This window comes from Melopsittacus undulatus, chromosome 16 (assembly GCF_012275295.1).
Source record: "Melopsittacus undulatus isolate bMelUnd1 chromosome 16, bMelUnd1.mat.Z, whole genome shotgun sequence".
Lineage (NCBI taxonomy): Eukaryota > Metazoa > Chordata > Aves > Psittaciformes > Psittaculidae > Melopsittacus > Melopsittacus undulatus.
Window position 1 is genome coordinate 3,248,388 of NC_047542.1, and position 24,347 is coordinate 3,272,734.

Sequence of the window (24,347 nt, forward strand, 5' to 3'; positions counted from 1 at the left end):
CTTTACTGCCCATGGAAATGGTGAAAACAATCCCAAACAGCTCCATTGCTGGCATAAGAACAGGCAGGGAACAGGGGAGAGCAGCAGAGTGTATCCCGGCTCCTGCCTCTGCCCTCCACACGGGTTTTCCATGTTCCGATGGTGCCCTAAGGGGACAGCTTCTAAACCATTAAAGTCCTTGACCTTCCACTGTTGTCTGTTTGATGCTATTATTTTTAGGCACACAAGCCTTAAAACATACCAGCACTTGAAATCAGTTCCCTGATAACGTGCACTAAAGCAGGAGGTGGTGAGAAGGGCTTAAGGAGGGTGGCAGAGCACAGGAAAGGTGATTTTCCCCTTGTACAGCCACACATCCCACCTAATTCCACAGACACTCACAGGTCACAGGCCTGCAAACACACTACATGCTGCTGGTAGCCCAGGCTCAGCAAGTGGCCACGGACACAAGGTGTCTGCTCCTGTCTGTGATGCTCCTGCCAGCACAGGCCATGTCCTGCATCCCTGAGCAAAGGTGCAGTGATGCCTTTTAAGAGCCAGGAAAGGCACCAACCTGGGGGCAGGCGGCTGGCTCTGGGATCTAGGTTCAAACTGAACTTCAAACACACATAAAACCATCCCATAAATCACAATGTCCTACAAAAGAACCACAGAGACACTGCTCCCCTCCAGAAAGGCAGGACCACTGCCCCTGCTCCTCGGGGGACTCTTTCACAAGCACGGAGAAGGACTGGGCTGGGCCAGGACAAGCAATTCCCAGTGCAGAAGGGAAGAACTGGAGCCTTTTTTCCCAGAACCCCATAGCCACAGGCAGGGAAAAGGCACAAACATTCACTCAAAGCATCTTCCAGGGCTGGTTAAAGGTGGGATCACCTCTAAAGGAGGAAACTCAGACTGTGGGGAGCCCCAGCTGGATGTGAGTGTGCTCTCGCCTGTCCCAGCCTGCGCAATGGTCTCCAACTGGAGCACCAGCTCTGTTTTACACACGCTGTGCCAGCGCTGGCACAGAAGCAGGTCTCAATCACTTGTTTTTAACAAAGAGAGAGCTCTGCTCCTACCAAACAGCCGTTTGGGGTGCGGGGGGATGGTATCCAAGCTGGATTTTGGGAGCTGACAGATCCCCCCAAGTGCTGGCAGCGCTTGAGGAAACCTTCTGCTCCAAACCTAGAGATGCAGGAACACTCCAGCGTGGGATTAGCACCACAGCCCAGCACTGGGGCACTCCTCAATATCCCACCTCAAGGCATCTTCAAAAGGAGCCTCGAACCCACCACCCCTCATGCACAGAAGGACCAAGGACCATCTGCAAAAGCAACCACCAAGGCAGCAGCAAAGCCAAACAAGGGGAGTTTTCCAAGCACAGAGCCCAGCTGGAAGCACTCACTCTACCTTGCTCCTCCTCAATGCCAGAACCAGAACCTTCTACTCCTCATCCCCTTCCGCAGCAGGAAGCCCAGGAGCTGGGGGCACAGGGTCACCCATCGGAGGGCAGCCCCGCACCACTCTGCTTCTCCTCCAGGTTGTTTGGAGCCAGGAAAGCCGCTTGAATGCTGCGGGAACTCCGTGTTCCTTGTGACAACTCCGCTGGAGGGGCAGGGAGGTGGCCGAGGCCGCAGCACCCTCTTCTGTCTACCGCACTCTTCTGCAGGGAGCTTTTGAGTCTGGCACTGCACAGCTCCAAGCAGCTCCCTCCAGACGTTTACCTTCCTGCTCCCTGCAGCTTGGAAACACTCAGGAAGCTGGAAGGATTCGGGGTTAAAAACAAACCAGCAAGCGTTTAGATGAGTCAGTGGTGTGGTTTTATGAGGACAGACAAGTGCTTCTTGGGAAGCCAGCTTGGAATTGTTTTTGCGGCCCGTCGCTGGGCTGGCAATGCCTGGAAGCTGTGTTCTTGGACCACAGCACTCGGGTGCCAAGAGCTCCTCAAACAATGGGGCTGTGTTTCCTCCTGGACTCTCCTGCAGGCTCTGTGCCGTTTTCATGGCTTCCTGCTGGGGAGCTTCTCCTTTCCTTCTGCAGCTCCCCCACGCATGTCATTACAGCCCATTTTGGTACCTTATCGTGAGATGCTTCAGAGCAGATTACCCCTGAGCTTCCTTCCTCCCATCATCAACCTCCTCCAATACTGATGTTCGCTGGCGCTAATTTGATGCTATCAGGGAGCAGAGGAGCTTTAGGAGGCCTTACGGTGACTCCACGTGCACAGTTTGGAGCTGGCAGTGGTGCTGCTGCTAAGAACCAGGTTTTGCTCCTCACATCCAGCTCTTCTCCAAGGAGCAGCCACTCGCCAGCCACGTGTGAGGCGGAAGGAGGACGGAGCCATGCAGGCTCTGAGCCAGTGTTATTCCAGTGGCCCTGGATTAAAAGTGGAGCCAAGTGACATGATGCAACCCAGCCCATTAAATAAGCTTCTTCTAAACATACACTGTTTGTAAAGTTACATTTGGAAAGAGAAATAATTACTTCAAAGGACAGGCTAAGAAAGCTGGGTTGGTTCAGCTGGAGAAGGCTCCTCACGAGGAGACCTGAGAGCAGCTCCAGGGCCTAAAGGGGCTGCAGGAAACCTGGAGAGGGGCTTGGGACAAGGGCCTGTAGGGACAGGCCAAGGGGAATGGCTTGAACCTGCGCAAGAGAGGGGAGACTGAGCTGAGCTCTTAGGCAGAAGCTGTTCCCTGTGAGGGTGCTGAGGCGCTGGCACAGGGTGCCCAGAGAAGCTGTGGCTGCCCCATCCCTGGCAGTGTTCTGTTTTCAGGCTTAAGATGATCCACAAATTTAAGTTCTGGAATACCAAAAGCTTTATTATATGGTACCTGGTGCAGCCTCTGTGGTAGGATTAATGTATCACCATCGCAGCAACCTTAGTCCCTGAGGAGCAATTACAGCCAAACCCTTCCTCTTCTCTCTTTCCATCAGAAAAGCAGTAGAGGGGCCAACAGTCCCACATAAGTGAGGGAACATCACTTTGTTCCATGTGATCAGCAATTCAGCTCTTGGGGAGCCTTAAACTGAACAACCAGATCCTCAAACGGGTGATGAAAATAAACCAGCATGATAAAACCCAACTGATACATCTGATATCCCAACTTACTTACTCGAGACTGCCCAAAGAAGCAAGAGAGATTTAATCCAAAGCAGCTGCCCTGACTTGAAAACACAAGTGATTTTAGGAGCTTGCCTACCAGTGAAGTTTAGGAATGCTGCATTCCTACAGCCCAGCCACAAGCCCCTCACTAGAACTATGTGAGCTGCAGGACCACACATCACTTATAGAGGAGCCCACCTTACACCAACACAGCTGGAACCCCCCAGAACACACAAGCATCTCTCATGGATCCATAGTGACATATCACCCTGAGGACATTTCTCCCCCTTCTCTCCTCAGGGGAGGGCCTGAGGCAGAAAACCACCAGATTTCCCTTTACAGTTATGGTGAAAAACGTTTATTTGTGACACACATCATCGCTGTTTCAAACCACAAAGCCCAAAATCACTCACACAAGGGAAGGGGCAGGTTTGAGCCCTGCCGGTGACCCCAGCTACACAGAACTCCCTCTCTATGAGCTGGTCCTGCTCCCACCAGCTCTTTGTTCCCTCTGAAGCCCCAGAACCGTTGTTCTAAGTGAAGAACAACACATCCTAGTTAGAAACGCTTTGCAGCAGGGTGATATTGTCCCCTTTCAACATGATCCGACCTGCAACACAGAGAAAGGAAATGAGACAAACCCTGACAATAACCTCCTACCTTCCAAAAACCATTTCACACCAGTCAAGGTGACTGTGAGAGGTCACCTCCACCACAAGAGACCTGGTTCTGATCAGAAACAGAGCCCCCCACGGCTGCACTGCTGGGTGTGAGCAACACCCCAGACCCGATTCACACTGCAACACATCAGACACAACCTCCCCTCCAGCACTGGGTGTTTGAGCAGCAGCTTTCCTCCCACCAAGAGCCTGGACTTGCTGCTCATCCCATAGTGCTGCTGGTGCTCCTCAAGGAGGATTAAACACCAGCACTCTGGTGGTTCCCAGCTTTGATTTGGTGATACCACAGCACAGGTCCGAGGTGCTGGGAGCTGCCTATGCAGCCCCAGTGCTGCCACTTTGGAAACACAAAAGCAGGTCTGGGGCAGAGACAGGTTCTCAAGCAAACCACCAGCCCAGGAACCAAGACCTGGCCACTGCCTGCTCCCTGTACCCCACACTCAACCTCCCAGATGTGTGTTTTGTGCTCTGAAGTGTGGCTGAAGGGAAGCTCAGGCTCCAGGTCACCCCCATGGGCTTACCCAGCTGCTTCCTTGACTTTGTTTTGGAGTGAATCTCCTCCGCATCGTCCAGCACCAAGTTCATGTATTCATCAAACCCCTAAAAATGAGGGATAAAACAGGCAGGGAGCTGAGGGCCCTGGTCTAAACTTCAACAACAAGGACACAAACCATTACCTGTGCTGACCTGACCACTAAGACTATTCACTGGGGAGACATGAAGCGTTTCCACCCCTCCTGCACTTGGCTTTTCCTCACACAAATAGCTTTATGAATGCGAAACAGAAGATACAACCCCCGCTCTACACAAGCCCACGAGGACATCACGATACTCACAATGATGCAGCCTTCTATCCGCATGTTCACCTGCTCATAGAGCCACACCTGGATCCTGGACCTCTGCAGAGCGACAGAGGAGAGAGGGAACAAAAGGGCTGTGAACACACCAAGCAGTTGTGCTCCATGCATTGATCCCGCCACCAACGGGCACCACAGCGCCTGGAGCTGTGTCTCTCACATGGTTTTTACGCTGTTTGGACCCGCTTTTGACGGCCCGGACCCGGAGAACACCACCGGGATCAAAGTTCCACCTGAGCCCAGCTTTGTGTGAGCCTGAACCCAGCTTTGTGTGAGCCTGAGCCCAGCTTTGTGTGAGCCTGAACCCAGCTCTGTGTGAGCCTGAACCCAGCTTTGTGTGAGCCTGAGCCCAGCTTTGTGTGAGCCTGAACCCAGCCTTGTGTGAGCCTGAACCCAGCCTTGTGTGAGCCTGAACCCAGCTTTGTGTGAGCCTGAGCCCAGCTTTGTGTGAGACTGAACCCAACTCTGTGTAAGCCTGACCCGGTAACGAGCGGCTCTGCTCCAGCACCACACGGCAGAGCCCGGTTCGCCTCCCGGACCCCCGCTCCCCCCCAGGGCCCCGGTACTCACGTTCTGCAGGTAGCGGAAGATGAGGTTCTGCAGCGGAGCGTTAAGGACTCGGTGCAGCCACAATCCCCCCCCCCCCGGCCTCCCGCTGCCCCCCCCCGGCCACAGCAAGGATACGATGGGCTGCACCATCACCTTCTGCACCTTCTGGCCCTGCCCGCGGTACGCCATGGCTGCTCCGGCCGCCGCCACACGCTGCCGCCGCGCAAGGCACTGTGGGATGCTGGAGGACCCGGCCGCTCTAGGCAGGCGGGAGGACTGCCGTCTCTACTGCTCCGGCTGAAGGGTTGGCTCCCTTGTCAGCCCCATATCCCCCTCTATAGCTCCCTCATCCCCACCAGAGCCCCTTATCACCCACCCCCACCCCATCCATAACCCCTTTGGGTCCCCATGAGCACTCAGTGACACAGCTCCGATGGCAGGTTTATTAAAAACACTGTTAACTGCTGTTGTGTGGAACAGTGCGAGTGGGGGGGAGGCGGCGGGTCATTCACTGCCTGAAATACAATACAACTAGAAAATGGGAGAATAAAATATTTACAGAGCATGGTGTACATCAACCCCCCCTCCGGGGCCAGACCCTTCCTCACCCGGCCCTCGTGCTCTTCCTCGCTGCAGCCCCTCCGTCCTTTGGCAAGGGAAGGGATGGGTGAACCCTTGCGGAGCCTCAACAGCAGTTTGGTTTCCAACCTTTCTCCTCCTCTCGGAACAAAGACATCACAGTGCATTATGAAAGCACACAAGTGTTTTCTTCCAAAGAGAACGTATTTACAAGTGAAGGGCAGAGGGCCCTGACAGCTTCACGTGAGAGCAGGGAGAGTGAAGTCCTTCAAAAACTTAAGGAAAGAACTGAACATCTATGTGCCACCCAACGTGAGCACTGGGGGGGCACAGACCCCGGTCTCAGCAGTTGGCATGGGGGACACAAAGTGAGATTCAAAGCCCCTGTCCTGGCTCCAGTTCCTGCATGGACCCGGAGCACAAGCCTTGGTGGAGGGGCAGGGGCTGAGGGAGGATTCCCAGGACATTCCCAGGCAGCAGCAGTGTGGTTGGTCCCGCAGCAGCACCAGCTTCCAAGGAAGATGCTCCTCTACGGGTTGGGGCCACGACAGTGCTCGAACGTCAGCCCAAGCAGCTGCCACCTCCCAGATGATCCAGCAGTTTGGGGGAGTGATTCCTGGAACAGAGAGGCACTTAAACCAATCCTTCCTTCAGCAGTTTCCTGCAGAGGAATCCTGACAACCCATCCCAAAATCCTACCAGGATTCACATCAGCAAAATGCACTGTCGTGTCCCTCTCCCCCCCCCCCCCCCCCCCCCAGCTTTGGTATAGTACAACAAAGCAGGAGGGGGTCGTGGAGCTGTGCTGCAGAGCTGCTGCTTTTCACACTGGTGTCTTATCATCCCTGAGGATGGACTGAGCCCAACCACTGCCCCTGGCAGCACATTTGGTCCAAACCACTCCATTATCCTGCTCCCTCTCACCTCGCTATTTGCATTAAGTTGCCCTAACAGATTAAAGTCCAAATGATAACATACATAAATAAAACTCAAGAGTTGACATAGTAACTCCGGGCTTTAGATAGCAATTGTCCAAGAAATGAGACTACCAAGGCTTTGAAACGTGCTGAACGTTGAGGTTTGTCAAGGAGGAGGGGGGAAAGAAGAAAGGAGCTTTAGGTTTAAGCCTTCAAAGCATCACTGCACCAGTACATCAGTTCACAACCACCAGAGTCTGCAGCTGGGGAGCTCTGTCCCAGAAGAAACAAGTGCTTTGTCCTCCCAACGTCGACAGCAGCCACTGACAGTCACAGAATGGATGCACAGGACCTTGACTCTGACCAGCAGGGAAATGTAGGACAACTGAGTGCAGATACTGCCCATTTCTACCAGTTCAACTGTGCTTTAAGACTCATTGCAAAGCCTCAGCTACAAAAAGGATCACCACCTCTGGGTATCCAGCAGAAAAATAGAGTTTTAATTTCTTAGTTTCTTTTTTGTTTTGTTTGTTGGGTTTAATGTTAAGATCCTGCAGTTCAGCTGTCGATCATCTCTGACAGTTCCAAGAGGAGGTCGTCCTCATCCTTCCCTGGGTCCAGATCAATTTCTGGTTCCAGTTTGCCTCCTGAGATTTCCCAAATCAGCTTCTCAAAGTCATCTTCTACAGACAAAGGTGCTTTCCCAGCCCCGGTGGAGCTCAGCCGACGTGTCTTCGCTGCCACTTGGGACGAAGTTGAAGTTGAGCTTGAGAGCTCTGACTGTGCCCCAGAGCCTGCCTGGCTTCCCATGTGCAGCTCAGGGCTTGAAGAACAAGAGAGAGTGAATCAGTGTATGGCATTGCTCAACCAGAGATGGTTTCTGCAAATCAGCTCTTTAAGCTTCATTAAGCCCTCATACACCTCAACCTTACACATGGTTACTCCATTAATCTAAGTCTACTTTTAGGGCTGACTGTATCAGCAGGTACATCTGTCTGGGGATCTCTCCATGAAGACAGAACCTGGCAAAGAAGTTCCATTTTGTGGCCAGATATCTTTACTAATTTGACTGCTAAAAGGTTAAGAAGTCGACCTCTGGAGGCATTCAGAAACCCCACGAAGTCACTGAAAGGCTGTACCAACCCCCAGCATTGGAAAGAAAGAATCTACGTATTTCTGCTGACTGCTAGACAACTGTTGCAGGCTAATTGCTCCTTTGGATTCATGATGTCAAACCTACACTTTTTCCACATGTGAAAACACAATGATCAAGAAAAAGAACAAGTAGTGGTTGTTACCTGGTTTGGGGTTTTTCTCCCCTTGGTATGGAGCTGAGGCTGTCCTCTGGCAAAGCAGGAACAATGGCCTAGAAGCAGCAAGACAGTTCTTATGATACATAGGTAAAAGACCTCTTTGTAGATTCCTCTGCTGCCTCTCCCTTGGCATTGCTGAACCAAAGCACTCCTGAAGTTAGGATTCACTCAATATACATCATGAACACTGGCACAGGGTGCCCAGAGAAGCTGTGGCTGCCCCATCCCTGGCAGTGCTCAAGGTCAGGTTGGATGGGGCTTGGATCAAGCTGCTCTAGTGGAAGGTGTCCCTGACTGTGGCAGGGGACTGGAACTGATGAGTTTTAAGGTCCCTTCCAACACAAACCATTCCACTATTCTATAAGCTCAAGTTTACTAATGACTGTGTGTATTTAAGAATGCAGCATTAATGGACAAAATACTTCACACCACAGAGAATCCCAGCAGAGTATTAATGGAAGCATTGCTATTTGCCTAATAAAAAGCAGGATGGCACTACAGCCATCTGACAGAGCACTTTGGGATATCAAAGGGAACAGAGACCTGTAAAACATGGTGATTTTCCATGTATTCTCCAAGAGGAGTGTAAAACCTGGGCATACATTTTAGCAGGGACCCACTACTGCTTCAGACACTGTCCTTACCACAGCTGCTTTTCTAGCTGGAGGCTCCTTTGTGTCACCACCAGTGGTACTCAAGGGCTTCACAGCTGCCACGGCAGAGGGATGACTCTCAGCTGCCTTACGCTTCAGGGTATACTTTGTGGGAGAGGTGGTTTTCCCATCTGGAGCCTTCAGGGACGCCTTGGATTTGGCTAGAGGAAAAAAGAGAACATCATCAGTCTTGCTCTGCCTCTGGAGAAATAACCAAGAGGTTCTCTCCTATTAGTTCCATCATCCTCCTAGTTAAATTGATTTGGCCACTACATTACACTGTCATTGCCCAGATTTCCAGCAGCACTTTCCATATAGTAAACTCTTATTTACCAGCACGCCATAAAAAGGATCAGAGAAGTTACAAAAAGGAGTCAGTTACAACATGAAAATTGCTATTTTTTTTCAAAGCAAGACCTAAAGGAACTCTTTAACACAGTCTCAACACCTACTCTTAGCTTTCCGTTCCTGGAGTGGAGCTGCCTGTTTCCCTGGTGATATAGCAGCTTCTTTCCCTGGGCTTTCAACCCCATCTTCCAGAGGTTTCACCAATGTCTTCTTCACAAAGTGATGCGCTGACCCTGAAGCTTCAGGGCTCCCTGATGGTGGAGTTTTGTCCTTGATGGGTTTTTCAACAGAAGGAGGCACAGAAGTTGCTTCCTTCTGAAGCTTCTCTTCTTGGTGGTGTTTCAGTTGCCGCTTCTCCCTCGTTATCTCCTCAAGGTTCTTCACTTGAACTTTAGAATTAGTTGTGCTCTGATCAGAGAGCTGGAAAGAAACAAAAGCAAAGGACTAATAAGACAAAAAGAAAACCTGAGTTGCAATCCCTCTGAAATGCTCTGTGTGGAACAGAGCATGTTATGACCATTCAGACCTGACCTTTTTTCCATACCATGTTGCCTGTAACAAGATCCATGCTGCTTTGCTATGGGAATACAAAAGCCTGCAACTCCCAGCACAGCAAGCTGCTTTAATAGAGCAGAAGGCTCTAGCTGTAATTTATTATATTCTGTTTAAGCTAGAGAAACTTGAACAAAACCATTCCCTTCACATTAATCTCACAGATTTTATCTGCTCTTAACTGGGTTTCTCATGCACTGTCAGGTGCAAGCAGATTAATTCAAAGCTTGCAGATCTCAGTGTTGTCTGGAAACACTGTGAAAGCAACAGACGGCTTCACTGCAGCACTTACCAGACGTGGGAAGAGAAGAGCATGCAGTGAGGTGCAAACAAAATATAACAAAACTTACCAGGAATGGAATGAATATATGTATGTCTTCACAAAGGACTCACCTCTGAAGGTGAAGAGACAGCTTTGGGAGAAGGCCTGCTCAATTCCACCACCTTCTTTTCTTCTTTTCCAGGTGCTTTAAAACAAGAACAAGACAGGAATGAAGTTGTCAACAGCAGAAGTAAAGCAACCTGGTTCTCTTTGCCTCCCTGGCGTGTTTGTTTCCTCCTGGCTAATAGTGGGACAAAGGGAGAGGCTACAGGAAACAATCCCTGCAGCACTGGACCTCTCTTTCCCTCCATCACATTATCTCTTTACATGGGTTATATCATCTTAACAATGAGATCTTTAATACTCTGTCACTTTGGACAAAAAACGGCCCTCACATTATGTTGATATGAGCTCACAAACACATACCAGGAAGTTAACACATGCCAAAAAGGAAGGTAAACGTGGATTCAGCACAGGGAAGACCTCATGTAACAAACAGGCAGCAGAAAAAAACCCCAGAAGAGAGGAATTCAACTACAAAGCTCCTCAATGAACAAGGTTTCCAGTGGGAAACCCAGAAAACTCTTGCAATTCATGGGAAATAATATGGTTGGATATTCTGGTCCATTTTTACCTTTGTAGCCTTAACTCTTTTATCCTCTAGTATACAGAGGGGGAAAAGCAACAAGAATCCTGAGCAAACTGGATTTGCTTAACAGGGGAAGCAGTTACCAAACCATCCCATTACCTATCAGCTTGGTGATCCGCAACAATCTCCTCCCAGTCGGGGTGGGTTCTGGTTGTGCTGGTGGAGCTGGCACGTTTTCTCCACTCTGCTGCAGCCGCAGAGCTTTCTCCTGCTTGATTTCCTCCAAGGTTTTAATACGCACTTCCCCTGGCTTGGCCTTCCCCACCGGCTCTGCCAGAGGCACTCTGCTGGGCACAGATGGAGCCAGCACGCTCTGTTTCCTGGGCTCTCCCTCAGCTTTTGTCTTGGGAGGAAGCTCTTCTGGTTTTTGCTTCTCTTCTTCCAATCGCTTCTGGTTTTTTTCAGCCAGGGCTCCCGAGAGAGTTTTGATGCGAACTGCAGGGGAAGGTTTTGCCCCCGAGTTGGGGTCTTCTGCTTTACAACGTCCCTCAGCCTGGGCTTTAGCTGGAGGTTCTCCTCGTCGCTGAGAAGCTCTCTCAAGGCGAATTTCTTCCAGTGTTTTCACGTGGAACTCTCCTGTCGGCTTCGCAGCTTTCTCTGGCATCATCAAAGAAAAGCATTGAGATTTCAAGCGAGTCCAACAAGATGTAAAGCCCCCCAACATTTGTCACAGTACTAAAGAAAACCAGGTTTGAGTGTTCCCAAGAATGCACCTTTAAGACAGTATCATTCTGCATAACCTTCTCCTCCTTTAAGCCATCTGTATTTTTGCAAACCAGTGCTATGCAGAGAGCTGTGGCACAAAGCCCTATCAGTGTATGTTACTTTGGTCCTTTCTCAGGCTGTCTTTCTCTGTCAGGATCTCAAAGTCCTGCCCTGGCAGTGGTTCTATCCCACTTGTGCTTAAGCATCCTGCAGCTTCTGATGGCTTGCAGCAGGAACATGAAACCTTGAGGCACAAGAGGAAAGCACACACAGAGCCAGATCTGACAGCAGCCAGCAGGGCAAGTTCAGCACTCAAGCAAGAAGAATCAGGCAGATCATTTAAATTCACTTTTAGGGCTGTCTGGAAGCTCACGGAAAGAAAAAAGGAGAAGGCCTATTTAATAGCCAGTTATTACCTGTCTCTGTGCTGGTCTGTTCAGAGGGCAAGCCTAGCCTCTCCTTCAGAGACTTGGGGACTTGAACTACAAGACAGAAAAGAAAGAGTCAGGGAGACTGCATAAACCCCAATCTTGTGTTCACATTTTGAAACGAGACAGGACATCACTGGGATTCCAAGTTACCTCAAGTCCTCAACCAAGACACACAAAGAACCGTTAGAAGAAAGGACAAACAGAAAACCTAACCCAGACAATCTGTGCATCAAATCCAGATGTCAGGTTAGTGGCTGTACCTCTCTTGGGGGCTTTGTCAGCATTCTCCAGCATGTCTATCTTCTTCCCCAGCCTTTCAGCAAGGTTGCGCTTCAGTGGAATGACACTTTTAGCAGCTTCAAAGAGACAGGAAACAAGAAATACTTTAAGAACATTTATCTGGAGGAGGATTTGAGAACACTCAGCCACAAATTTCAGTGCTTCCAGGTATATTTTCTTGTATTTGCCTCGCAGTTGCTAAAACAACTTGCAGTTTCTGCAGTCAATACAGCTCTCTGCCATAATGTGTTTTCCTCCTGCATATAGCAAATCAGACCCCTTAAACCCAGTCACATTTCGGTAAGATCACCCAAACCACAGCTCACAAAAAGCTCTTACCTGGGGAGGCTTTCCGTTTGCCCAATCTCTCAGCAATGTTCAGCTGAATCACAGGCTCCTCCCCTAAAACAAAGGGTAATCTCTAGCACACAGAAACCAGGAACCAGTAAAAGCATTGTCTTTCTAGCCTATGTCCCCAAAAGACACTCTTCTGGTAGCCAAAACAACACAAACGAATGGCTACCAGTAGTAGTTCTACACCCTTTTACCTTTAAAAAGTATTTGTGTGGATTTAAACACTATCATTTATATCACTCATATCACCACTGCGTGCACCTGCCACTGTCACCCTCTTCAATGCTTTGGAACTGGCCCCCCGTACAACACCATCTTCTAGAGGTCTTCCCTTCCTTTTGTCCCCAGTTATACCTCATTTGCACACTGACACTTGTTTTGACATCACCTTCTCTCTCTGCACTTAACCCCAGCATCAATCCTGTCACATGCTGTCAACACATGCACTCATTCACAAATCTCACTCAACTTCTCAACTGAAGTCAAATTAAGCACGTTTGAGAGTCTGTAGGATGGTGCTAATGTATGATTAGCTATGGCTTGAAGTCAGGCTGTTAAGAACACTTCTTGATCTTTTACTGCAGCACAACTGAGCACCTACAAATACTAAATCTTTTCCTTTAAGGATAAAAGCATGGTTTCAATGAGAAAAATCCAACCAGCAGGCTAATGTGTCTGAACTATCTTCATTATTGGTTAAGCTTTTTGTTTAGGAGCCATGACATGGCAACAAGAGTATTCACTGTTACCTTGCTTTGCAGACAGTGTTACAGTTCTCACTACTGTCCGTACATTCTCCTTTTCTGGCACAGGAATAGTCCGAGATTGGAGGGGATGAACAGAAATTCCTGAAGGACCTTCTGGATCAGAGCAAGCAAAACAGAAGGATGCTTAGGAAAAGAATCCAACCAAACAGAACTATCACAAAGACCAAAGCCATTAGTTATTCATTCCTGTCCAACATACAATGACCAGTGCACTTTGCTTCTGATTTGCCCTTGGACTTCCAATCTAGAATACCAGCTCTCTGAGCTTAAGAAAACAGGCGGCATGCCAAAGTAGCTCGAGACCTCCAGCTAAACAAGGAATTCTGGCCCTCAAGCAGCTCTCAGCTGCAATCATCTCCCATCCTGGCCCCAACACTGCAAAGGGTTGTATTCCCCAGTGCACAGCTAACTATCCAGGGAATATCAGAAGGATAAGAAAAGGCAGCAGCAAAGGAAATAGGGGCTATTAACTCACCACCTTGTTTTTTTGTTTTCTCCTTTAGTTTCTTCAATTTGATTTCTTCAAGCGTTTTTATTCCAAAATTCAAATTATCATCTGAAAACACAAAGCAGGCTCTGAGCAACTGAGGCTGAAAGGCACACACAGAGCCTCCAGCTTCTACCAGTTCAAAAACTTCCCAAAGTGTTTTGAATAAACCCTGCCAACACTCCCCTCAAGTAAAAAAATACCAGCCATACAACAGATGGCACTTTGGTAAGGAATTGGCACCTTTCTCCTCCCACCCTACAGGGTAAAACCTACAGTTTGCAGTATTTTAATCCATCTACATACTAGATTCCTCTGTCATTAGGTATGGCTTTCTACTGCTTGGAAGGACACACTTGTAGGCTTTTCAACTCCACTCTGTGGCTCTATTTTGTTCTATAGAAGTCAACAAGGAGGAGTTCACCTGTCTGAGCAAGGCACATGTGATATCATTAGACAGGAATGAGCTCATGGGAATACCTGACAGCTGTCCCTGTGTTCTAATGCAGTTTTAGAACATACTTTTGAGTTCACTGTGAAATCCTCCTTCCAATCCCCTCTATGAGAGCTGTTGGGATACCTTGCTTGGAATTAGCACTGGATTTCCTAGTGGAAATTATCCGCAATCCATTATGGGTTTCTGCTGTTGGTTGCTGGATGGCCATTTTAATGTCATCCCCTTCTTCAGAAAGCTGGTCTGAAAAGCAAAAAAACCCTATTCAGTTGCAGAATAAGGATCAGATGGGATTTCTCATGCTTATGCAGCTCACCAGATGACATTTCAGTCTATGATCCACTACACAATTCAGGTATTCTGTGATTTACACATTCACTTAAGAGAAAAAATGCTCACCGTCATCATCTTCATCATCATCTGCAGCATTGATTACAACTGGGGGATGTGTAGGACTTGGGACATTTTCAGAGTTTTCCACTTTCATCACCCCCCTCAGCTGGGGAGAGGGATTTGACTGAACAGAAAGTTTGTTTTGCTGCAGTGACATCTGAGGCATTTTAGCATCATCTTCCACAGACTCAGGTGGACTTGGAAGTGTAGCTAGAGGAAGAGGAAGAGCAGCTCTTATGCAGCCATTCAGAACTTTGACCCCAATGTTGCACTCACTATGTAGATATGGCAGATAATCCACCTGACTACTGAGTTGAGTTACCTATTCCCCAACCAGGTTACACTATGAACAATGTTTCCCTTCATGCACAGATCTCAAGCCTCACCACCCAGAAAGGATTAAATGAGGGGAAAGCAACCTGAAAGGCAAAGATCCCACAAAGCACAGAGGTGAGCATGAAAGAAAGGATTAAATACCAGAATGACATGCTGTTTAGCTGAGCACCTGACTGCAGCCTTCTCCTTGACCTCATAAACTAGCAGTTCCTTTATGTGCTCTACAGCATTGTACCCGCTCATAAGCAATACTCAAGATTAACTACTTAATCCTTCAAGAAGAAGGACCCAAGAAACTCACTTTTGCTTGGAGGTAAGAAGAGTCCATCAACGTAACGTCCTTTGGTGTGATGAAAAGCGCAGTTGGATTTTTGGCAGCCCACTGGCTGGTTCTCCCAGTAGCAAGGAATCTCACTGCGTTTCTTCTGAGGACAGAGAGAAAGCAAACCTCGTGGTGACACTCACCTTGATTTGCAAAGAGACATTTCCCACCACAGGCTGTGTAGTGCTTACGCATCACTTCAAAGGTCAATTTACCACTAGAAGTATTTTAGCTATAACAATTTAGCCTTAGCTAAGCTTAGCTGTATCAACAACATACTACCTACCTTTCCTACGCAGTTTGAGAAGACAGGCACTCTCACACATCAATTCACATGGGCTAAACTAATACAGTGTGTGAAATACTGGGATTATTCAGATGGAAAAATGTCTTCAATTGCCCAGTTAAATCTATCAAAGTGTATCTTCAGAGCCTTGTCTCCTTCCCATGTTTTCTCTCCCTACCCTGTACTACCCCAAGAGATTAGAATGGCATCAGATTAAATCCAGGGGCCACTATGAAGCCCAGCCCTCAGGAGGTGAGTGCAGGCTGCTTGCTGCCACCTTGCTTTACCACATTTAAGCAGTCATATCAATGTGGTTGCTCTTTCCTCTTAAGGGCATAATGTCAGCACCTAATGCAATAATTTCGTGCTGAGATACGCGTAAGAAATTGATCTTTTTCTTTCCTAACTTCCTCCCACCCTCCCAGCATCATTTTAAAGCAATGTAAAAGCACATTCAGTCCACCTACAGCAATGGAAAACTGCTTTCAGTGATTTATTTTGAGAACATATCTTTAGGCAAACACTCACATCGATTTCCATGTGTCTGAACCTGCAGATATTCCTGAAACAGCGACCCTCTTGCCAGAGTGTGCAGACTGTTTCATTTCCCAGAGCAGCTTCGCAGTGGCGGAAGGAGCAGCTGTCTCCCTGGAGCCAAAAAGGGAATCAAAAAGGTAAATGAAACAGTACAGCCTAAAAAAGATGCCCATGATCTCAGAACTGGCAGCCAAGACTAACTGCTTATTGAGTTAACAGGAGTCTGTGGGTTTCTTCTCACTCTTCCCCCTCCTCTCTTAAAACTACAAAGAAAAAAAGAAACCGAGCCCAAAGCAAAAGAAACCCAAACATACCTTGTTGCACGTGGAATAGAAATAGAAGTAGCAGTCATCTCCTTTGTTAGACATAATGGACGAAGCCTTAGTATGGTTCTACAGGTTCACTCAACAGCGACTTCCTCCAGTCTTCCAGTCTGAAGCTGGCTTCTCTTTCTTGGACTGAAATCTTCTACTGGCTTGGTCAGTGAAATCTTCTTTTTAAAAGTAACCCTAAAGGAAGGCATCAAGTGAAAAATAATGGAGGAATGAGCATTCTTCCAGCTGCTTCCTGCTAATAAAATTAATCTCTTAGGAGAGGGCAACATCTTGAAATCAGCTGGTTACAAAACTACCCCAATACTAAGTGAAGCTGCATGGGTTTTGTCAGCAAGCATTTTCTTCCGTGTCCTTAGCAATAGTTACATGCCTTAGAGCACAAGACACTACTGCTGGAAGCCCAAGTCTTAAAAATGTGGCCATACGTTTGAGTTATCACTCAATGGTTAACTAGTAATTCTTATAAAACATAACTGACACAGTAACATTCTGTTCCCATTCCCACAGATCCCCCTGTTCACGTACCTGGCCAACTTCAGCAAAGATACTGATCTTCAAAGACTTCCAGTTAACTTCTCCTGTAGGCCGAACCAACACTGAATCCGTGAATTAATAATAAAGGGGTAGAAAGACTTTTCCTCCTCACATTGCCAAGGGAACCTCTCATCCACAATTCAAACATAGGATGTGCTTTTAAACATCTTACAACTAATGGAGGAAGCAAGTCCATTGGAATACTGTCAGACTGGAGACAGCCAGGGTTAGTTAGCTCTTCAAAACGGGAAAAAACAAAAAAAAAGAGGAAAAAAACCAAAAACAAAAAAAAACAACCCAGGGCATTTAAAGATGAACTTGTGATTCAAAGTGGCTGCAAAAATGAGGCTCCATCTTCCACAGCCGGGCAATTGCCATTTAATTTGGTTTGGTTTTTAATTTAAAATGCAGTAAGGTTGCAATTTCTGGTCTTCAAGATTTCTTCACCTATTAAGAAAACACAAAAATCTTCCCCCATCTTTATGACCTGTACAGCAAAAAACAGACTTTGTGTGTATAAACCCACAAATATGTATCTCCATACACATCTGTGTTTATACACACAGCAAGAGTGAGGGGTAACAAAGTCAGGAAAGGTGAGAGGAAAAATGTGAATTTGGGGCTATCTGCCACAGAAGATTGCAAACAAAGTCTCTCATTTGGAGGGAACTGGCAAAAATCAAAGATCTACGGAATATTTTGATGACTATGCCTTTGAGGCTGATGCTTTTTATAGGAAGAAATATGGAACAGGGGTGATCTGAGGCCAGCACACAAAGATGCATAGGTCTGTACATGCATACAGTGGAAACACACACACACGTGCACAGTACATGTTGTATGATATCCGAGTGGAGAACAGCTCTGAGCCCCCATCAGCCACGTCGAGTTGCAATCAATCACCAGCAGGAAGGCAGCACGTCAGGGTATGACAAGCTTTGGGAAGCAGGGAAATGTTCACTTGGCCAGTGGCATGGCTGCATGATACTAACAATTTAGAATTCCTTTGGGTTTAGGAAAGAATTTGTTTTCACAGCAGAGCAAACACTACGAATTTGCCATCATATGCTGTTCCCTAATCCATATATCCATCATCAGCCACTGGTGTAAGTTCATGGGAGGCTTGGAAAGATGGCTTAGGTCCAATTCAACAGGGATGAGTTTTTGGTGCCACCAGAGCTGAACTGATTTTATTTCACTACAAGCAATTTGGGGTTTTTTTCATGTGAAGTCAGATGCTTTGATTCTTATTTAAGATACTAAATGCCATAAAACCTGCAACCAGACCAGATAAAGTTCAATTTTAAGTGATTCTAACCTCTTTCACTAAAATGCTGCACATTTCTGTGCAAAGTGTTTCTGAGCCTTTTGGACAAAACTGAATGAAACAGTTGTTACAAATTAAGGATAAAAGGTTGGAACCTTTTTACTCACACAAACACTAGTGAATTTCCCAGGATATTTTTTTTTTGGCAGGGAATTTTCCCAAATCTAAAATAAAGAGAGCAAAAATTGGGTTCTCATATTAGTTACTGGGTTTTGACCGCTTGACAGAGGGAATAAGAGCAGTGGTTAAGTGCAAGGGCTTCTTTGCTTCCTCAGTACCGATGGGACTATTTGCTTTTGACCTTCAGCACCTTCCAAAACAGACTTGGTGTCATACAGATCCCTGTGCATCTACTGCTAAAAATTACTGGTGCTCCTTCATGGAGAGCTTTGCCAAGAAGCCTTTCTCCAAACGTGTTCCAAATACCATTGATAGTTCAATGAGATTTCAAGCACGCCTCTCGAGTCTGCACAAGCCAACAAGGAAATAGATGGCAATTGAGGACCACTGCTTTGCTGAGCAGAGCCATTCAAACACAAATGGGAAGGAATTCACAGTCTAGAAGCATTTCTTTTCCCTAGGAAGTGAGAGACACCTGTACAATGCAACATTACTTTATCCACTACCATGGGGGAGAAAAGAAATCCCCCTGGAGCAGCTCAGCACTGTGCTTGCTGCTTTCTATATTCCTGAGCAGACTTCAAGAGCTGTTCAGAATGTGAATGGATCTTGTTTAAGGAATGGGGAAAAAAAAGCAAAACTTTAAAAGAAACACAAGAGAAAACCACCAAATTTTCCACCCACAAAAAAAAGATTTAAAAAAATCCTTTTATTTTAAAAAAGGTTAACTTAAAACCTCTTTGGGTTTCTTTTTTTAACCTTGGAGCAGTTAACACACAACCTGAGCACTAAGCAGAGATCAACTGAACTAACCCCTGAAACTCTTGAGTAAAAATGAGTAACTCTGGAGCACTCAGCAGGTCTCTCATGGAAGCTGATGAGAATTTTAAACCCTTTTTTTCTCTCCAGAAATCTATCAAAGATTTTGGGTGAAGAGATTTTGAATTCCTTTAGGAAAAATAAAAGAACTACAGATGCAGTAGGGGTGGGGGTCAGGATTTTCTGGGTCAACAAGTGCCATAAAGTCTACCTTTGACCAAGGGAAGATAAATAGGACAAGGAGAGTGTGTAGTCTGTTTTACAAGCTTGTCATTCTTGGAACTGAAGAAACAGCCCTACTCCCTGCTCTGACCCTCCAGCTTGCTGCCCTGCCTTTGTCCTGGATCAAGGAACAAGAAGGGAACAAACAGGATGGTTTTACACTCCAACAAATGCATGAGGGAAGTATTACTGCACCTACCTATGGGCATTTTCTGGTTATAAGGTATGAAGTATTTCACTTGGGCAGTCTCTCCTGCTGCTCTACCTTGTGCCTTTAACCTCTTAAAAGATAATAAAGATGCTTAACACCCGTGTTTGTTGGAATAGTTGGATGACAAGGAAGGAGGAGCACCAGAATCTGAAGTGCAGAACAACCTCTTGCTAAAACATCTCACTCTCTCTGTAAATCTAAGGCTTGTTTGTCCAAAGCAGAAGCAGAATACTCAACATTTTTACTCTTTACGTTTCTTTTAGTCAACTCTAGCTGTTAAATGCTGCCTAGAGATGGATTGCAGGCATGTGCTGAGTGAGCGTGACAGCACTCAAGAGCCTTGCAGAGCAAAGACCACAAGGCTGCCAGCCAAGAAAGCAAAGGTGAAAGCAGATGATCGGCCCAGCTTCCTCTGCCACCAAGTCAGGATCATCTTTCATCGTGATCTCTGAAAGTCAGAGCAATGAGTTGTGGTGTGAGTTACTACTACTGGGAGGCACAGCTGCCCCTCACTAGAGCAATTCTGTTTGAAGATGTGACACTTCAGGGATCTGATTGAGGACATTCTTCCTTCAAAGAGGCAAATCAGTCTGTTCCTGAAAGAGCTGACTGGCTGTCAAAGAATAACCCTGAACTGAATACAGATGCAGAAGGAATTACTCAAAGCAGGGACCTAGTGACCTGGCCAAGACAAAGCATTCAGATCTGAGCTCTGTAAAAGATCAGTTTCACCCATTTCCCAGTCCAAGAGTGACAATAATACCTTTCAGCTGAAAGTTACTACATGCTCTGCAAAGCCAGAAGGACTGATGGCAGCAGTTGATTAAGAACTACAGTTCTCCACCGGCCTCCACCTGCAGGCCAAGAATTCTGTACCCATCAGACACTTGGGACTACTGGAATGAACTGAGAATAGCCACATTCTCCCTCAGGGAAGGATGCTGCTTCACCTTCTGCTGGTTTAAAGTCACTTTAACACATAAAAGGTAATGAAAGGTTCACTGAACAGCAATTTCCTGCTTCAAGTGATCCTGTGGAAGACGGTTTGAATGCTGGAGTTCCTGAAGAATTTGATGGGCCTTAGCAGCATGAACAAGGAAATCTCTTAAGTGCCTGCTAACCTGTTCTCAGTGCTCCTGTGCTCAAATCATTAGTTTTAACCTAGCGCTGTGTGCACAAGCTCAGTGGTGTTGTCAGGAGCTGGAAAGCCAGTGAGGGATTAAGGGAAAGCCACACATGAATTTGGTAACTTGGTTCTTGTAGGACACTTCCTACTGCACAAGTTTTAGTAAAGCCAGGGGGAAGGAGCTGCTTTCTAAAAAGGGACCTCTGATGCTGCAGTGTATCCAAAGATCTTCAGTGGGCCAACACTGTCAGGTTGTCTGTGGTTGGTTCAGGGTCCACATATCAGGAGTTAAATGTGTATTTTTGTGTTATGCTTTCTCCAAAGCCGTGGAAAATGTTTCTTCTACAATGCCATACAGTCACATTAGAGATAGAACTGACAGTCTAGTGCTGCAATCTGTATGAACTTCTAATAAGTTGGCCTTCAGATGAGTATCTTCAATAATCAGTTTTATAATAGTTCTTTTAATCTGTTATTTAAGTGCATTTTCATATCTGAGCTCCTTCAGAGCAGCATGAGGTTGAGAGTCTTGAGTCCCATGGCCAAGATTCATGTCTTTTCTTCAACCAAGCACACACTCAGTAGTCAAAGATGGAACAGGAACAACCAAGCCTGGAGATGTTAAAGTCCAACTAAGCCTATCTTAGCTCAATACATCACCTTCACAGAGCAAAACTTTGTGTGGAACAGTAGAAAAACCCAGAAGTGCTTCCCAAGCTTCAGGTTAGCAGCAGCACCATCACAGAGGTCCAGGACATGTAGTCTGCAAGTGTTGCTGAAGTGCTGAGGCAAGTCCCTGCCCAGCACTGCAAGGAGTGTGCCAGGTATGCTGGGGGTCAACCGAGAAGTTCCATACAACAGATGCATTTGTCCTAATTTCTGTCACCAAAAGTATTTCTGGCAGTATTGCTTTCATGAAGTAAACTCCCTCTGTCTTTTCCAGATGCTCCAGAATCCACAACTACTGCAAGGGCTGTGCCAGTACGAGCCATATCCATGGCCAATCTCTTTGATAGCTCACGTTTCCCCAGACACATTTTGCAGTCCACTCATCTCCTCTTCCAGCTGAAACACCAGTCCTCCTGCTGCTAACACCACTGTTAGCACATCATCAGGGAGACAGCCAACATACTCAACATGGAGATGTCACCAAGGAGTCAGTGTCCTCAGACAAGTACCTGGCTTGCCATGAATGGTCTGGAGTCTTTTTGTGTCCCACAACTGAAGTCTTTGCTCTTCTTCAGGCAACCATGGGTGCTTTAACAGACTGTGGTCCACAAGGAAGCTCTTTCCATCCTGCTCAGGCACCAGGCATGACAGCAGCACATGCAGGTGTAACAGTACCTGCAGGTCCCAAATCTCTAACTGATTTTTACATAGCACCAATTTTTTATGTGGTGGCTTTCCCTTAATGCATAACCCTTTCCTTCCTATATTTTTAGTGGGTGGCTCTCTATTATTCTCTCTGTCCATTGGCTTTTCCTCCTAATTGTCCATCAGGAATCAATTCCAAAACAAGGACACTGCTAAAGCTGCTACAGCTACTCCTGGGTGAGACTGGGATACTGAGAAATAGAGAAAGAACAAGGGTCTTTTAGCTGAAACCAACACCAGGCCCCGGCAGCAATTTACTGTGATGATTCATCTCCCTCCCCAAGCGTTGTATTGGAGCTCAAAAAGAACCAGGTTCCCCTGGAAGCAGCCATTTGGAAAGGCTCCCTTTGAGCTGAGAAGCCCCAGAAAGAGGAAGTTTTCTCCAGACTGGCTTTCCTCCTGGAACACCTCACTACCCAGCAAGAAATCCAGCCTATCTGTTCAGCTGGAGCACTTTCATGTGTGTCCAAATTCACCCGTGTGCCACAGTGGTGCTTCTGACACCCTTTCAAAACCCCCTGTCCTCAGGAGACCTTCTTTTAACAACCAAATAACACAGTGGTTTATATTAGAACCACAGATAGCCCAGAGCTCCATCTCAGCATGTACCCCAGAACACCAGCTCTGGAAACACTCCATGAGCTCCCAACACTCATCCCTGCAACAGCAAAAATCACTTTTCACTTCCATTATGAGCATCAGCGTAAGAAAACAGAAACCTCTTGGATCCAATTCTTAACAAACAACAACAAATGTCACCCAACTGGGTTCTTTTAAGCAACCTAAAGGAGAAATTAAGATGACAACCGGGTGCATCCAGAGTTAGTCAGATCCTGAAGGCAATTAGTTCCTTCAGGAAACGGAGGAGCAATTTGTCAGATGACTACATTACAGCACGCCCCTTATACGCATTGCTACAGAGGGAAGACACAAGGGTTTAACTGAAAAACCCCATACCTTTGTAAAGCACCTGCACTGGGACCTTCAACCCGACCCCCCGGGGCTGCCCGAGCATTCCGTTTCCCAGGAGACCACCGGAACGGGGCGGAGGGGACAGAGCCAGGCCCTACAGGACTAACAGCGGAGGGGAGGGCCGGGGTAGGGAACGGGAGAGCTGCGGCCTTGTAATGGGGGAGCGGGGCCTGGGGCCTACCTCGAGCACAGGGGAAGCACTCCCCGTCCCCAAAGCCCCACCGAGGCCGGGGACAACGCTTCCTCCCCCCTCCCGCTGTCTGCGGAGCCCCCGACCTGCCCCAGCACCCCCCTTCCGTTGCCTACGGACACCCCACAGCGGAGGGCTCAGGGCCGCGGCCTGTGGCGCCCGCCCCGCCGGGCCCGGGGCCCGCGGCCTGCTTCCTCTGAGGGGAGCGCAGAGGAGCCGGTGCCGGTGAGAGGCCATTCCCCAGCCCCTGCGGTCTACGAACGGCTCTAGTTACCGGCGAGCGGGGACTTTACCGAACCCCAGGGAACCGCCGCTGCCGCCACCGCCGTCGCCTCGATCCGCCACGGCCGCCGGTCGGGCTCTTGCTTCCCCCGCTGCCAGCCTCAAAGATGGCGCCGGCGCACGGGCAACCTCAAGCACCCGCTGCCAAGATGGCGGGCGGAGCGGCTTCACGCCCGCCACTTCCGGCCGCTGGAGTCGGGTGGGGCGGAGCTCCGCCCACTGGAGCCGCACAGAGGGGCGGGCGGCGCCGATAAACAAGGCGGGCGGGCAGGAAGCGTAAACACATAAGCGGGCGGGCGAGTTTTGAGCCGTTTTCCGACGAATCCCAGCGTTTCCTTTAGCTCCGGACAAATCCCTTCGCCACGGTGGGAATGGGATCATTTCCCCCCTCCCCTCCATCTCTAGCCCGGTTGCGGTGCCCTGCACCCGGCTTCCAGTCGGGGTGTGCGCCCTGCCCATCATGGCGCCAGGCCGGGGTGTCTGAGGGAGCCATCTCCTTGTGGCAATGCCTCACCTCAGAGCTGCTCTTTCCAAGCTGGACGCTGTGTTATGTTTTAAGCCGGTTTTCCCAGTGCTCGCCCTCGGCCTTGGGGACATCTCTGAGGTGCTGGCAAAGGAGGGAGGTGCATGGGAGGCTCCATGGTAGATCATAGACCTCAAGCTGCTTCCCTCCATCCCGGTGTCCCAGGTGTTAGAGGGCATGGATGCCGCCGCAGAAAGCAGGGCTGAGGCTGCACAGGGAAGCTCTTGCACCTTGTTCATGTCACCCAGCTCCAAGGGTCAGTGTGGGCAAGGTTTGGATTGAACCCCATCCCTACAGCCTCCCCCAGCTCCATCTTCCCCTCATGGCTGGGCCTTGGTGTTACAGAGAAGCAACCAGTCCTCCATTGAAGGCAGGGAGTTAAAACAGCTCCAGACGCTTGGGAATCGGGTATTTCAGGGGGTTTATTGCCCGTTGTCCTTATCTGTGCCTCTATGGAGGC

At 48.1% G+C, this 24,347-nt stretch overlaps 3 protein-coding genes across 7 annotated transcripts in view; all 3 read right to left on the reverse strand.

Annotated features, from left to right (window-relative positions):
* SOX13 (SRY-box transcription factor 13) overlaps positions 1 to 1,694 on the reverse strand; it is a 32,340-nt gene extending 30,646 nt beyond the window's left edge. For all 3 annotated transcript variants that reach the window (XM_034069923.1, XM_034069920.1, XM_034069922.1), the window contains exon 1: positions 1,390 to 1,694. The gene's annotated coding sequence lies outside the window, so the exon portion shown is untranslated. The remainder of the gene's footprint in view (positions 1 to 1,389) is intronic.
* Positions 1,695 to 3,417: 1,723 nt separating this feature from the next.
* On the reverse strand, positions 3,418 to 5,390 carry SNRPE (small nuclear ribonucleoprotein polypeptide E). The gene is made up of 5 exons (XM_005143183.3): positions 5,304 to 5,390; positions 5,190 to 5,216; positions 4,599 to 4,661; positions 4,284 to 4,362; positions 3,418 to 3,692 (listed from the first exon to the last, which is right to left on the reverse strand). Exons 1-5 carry the CDS (start codon positions 5,355 to 5,357, stop codon positions 3,637 to 3,639), a joined length of 279 nt encoding a protein of 92 aa, XP_005143240.1. The 5' UTR covers positions 5,358 to 5,390; the 3' UTR covers positions 3,418 to 3,636.
* Positions 5,391 to 5,588: 198 nt separating this feature from the next.
* ZC3H11A (zinc finger CCCH-type containing 11A) lies at positions 5,589 to 23,470 on the reverse strand. 3 transcript variants are annotated; one of them, XM_034069748.1, is made up of 18 exons: positions 23,357 to 23,470; positions 16,713 to 16,765; positions 16,167 to 16,361; positions 15,844 to 15,963; positions 15,009 to 15,132; positions 14,378 to 14,581; positions 14,105 to 14,221; positions 13,513 to 13,593; positions 13,020 to 13,130; positions 12,256 to 12,318; positions 11,898 to 11,993; positions 11,623 to 11,688; positions 10,601 to 11,098; positions 9,924 to 9,997; positions 9,083 to 9,398; positions 8,622 to 8,791; positions 7,963 to 8,030; positions 5,589 to 7,487 (listed from the first exon to the last, which is right to left on the reverse strand). In XM_034069748.1, the coding sequence occupies exons 3-18, from the start codon at positions 16,218 to 16,220 to the stop codon at positions 7,223 to 7,225; spliced, it is 2,427 nt and encodes an 808-aa protein (XP_033925639.1). In that variant the 5' UTR covers positions 16,221 to 16,361; positions 16,713 to 16,765; positions 23,357 to 23,470; the 3' UTR covers positions 5,589 to 7,222. The 3 variants fall into 3 exon arrangements, with proteins under 3 accessions (XP_033925639.1, XP_030899717.2, XP_030899716.2); XM_031043857.2 differs by lacking the exon at positions 23,357 to 23,470 and having other exon boundaries at positions 13,516 to 13,593; positions 16,713 to 18,144; XM_031043856.2 differs by lacking the exon at positions 23,357 to 23,470 and having other exon boundaries at positions 16,713 to 18,143.
* Between the last annotated feature and the right edge of the window lie 877 nt (positions 23,471 to 24,347).

Excerpts from the sequence above, each read along its gene's own strand:
- SNRPE (XM_005143183.3), bottom strand. The coding sequence starts at position 5,357 with ATGGCGTACCGCGGGCAGGGCCAGAAGGTGCAGAAGGTGATGGTGCAG. Across the intron at positions 4,363-4,598 it reads GGATAGAAGGCTGCATCATT|GGGTTTGATGAATACATGAA; the intron begins GTGAGTATCGTG and ends CCTCATTTTTAG. Across the intron at positions 3,693-4,283 it reads AAAGTCAAGGAAGCAGCTGG|GTCGGATCATGTTGAAAGGG; the intron begins GTAAGCCCATGG and ends TCTGTGTTGCAG.
- ZC3H11A (XM_034069748.1), bottom strand. The coding sequence starts at position 16,220 with ATGTCTAACAAAGGAGATGACTGCTACTTCTATTTCTATTCCACGTGC. Across the intron at positions 14,222-14,377 it reads TGATGATGAAGATGATGACG|ACCAGCTTTCTGAAGAAGGG; the intron begins GTGAGCATTTTT and ends TTTGCTTTTCAG. Across the intron at positions 11,689-11,897 it reads TGACAAAGCCCCCAAGAGAG|TTCAAGTCCCCAAGTCTCTG; the intron begins GTACAGCCACTA and ends TCTGTCTTGTAG.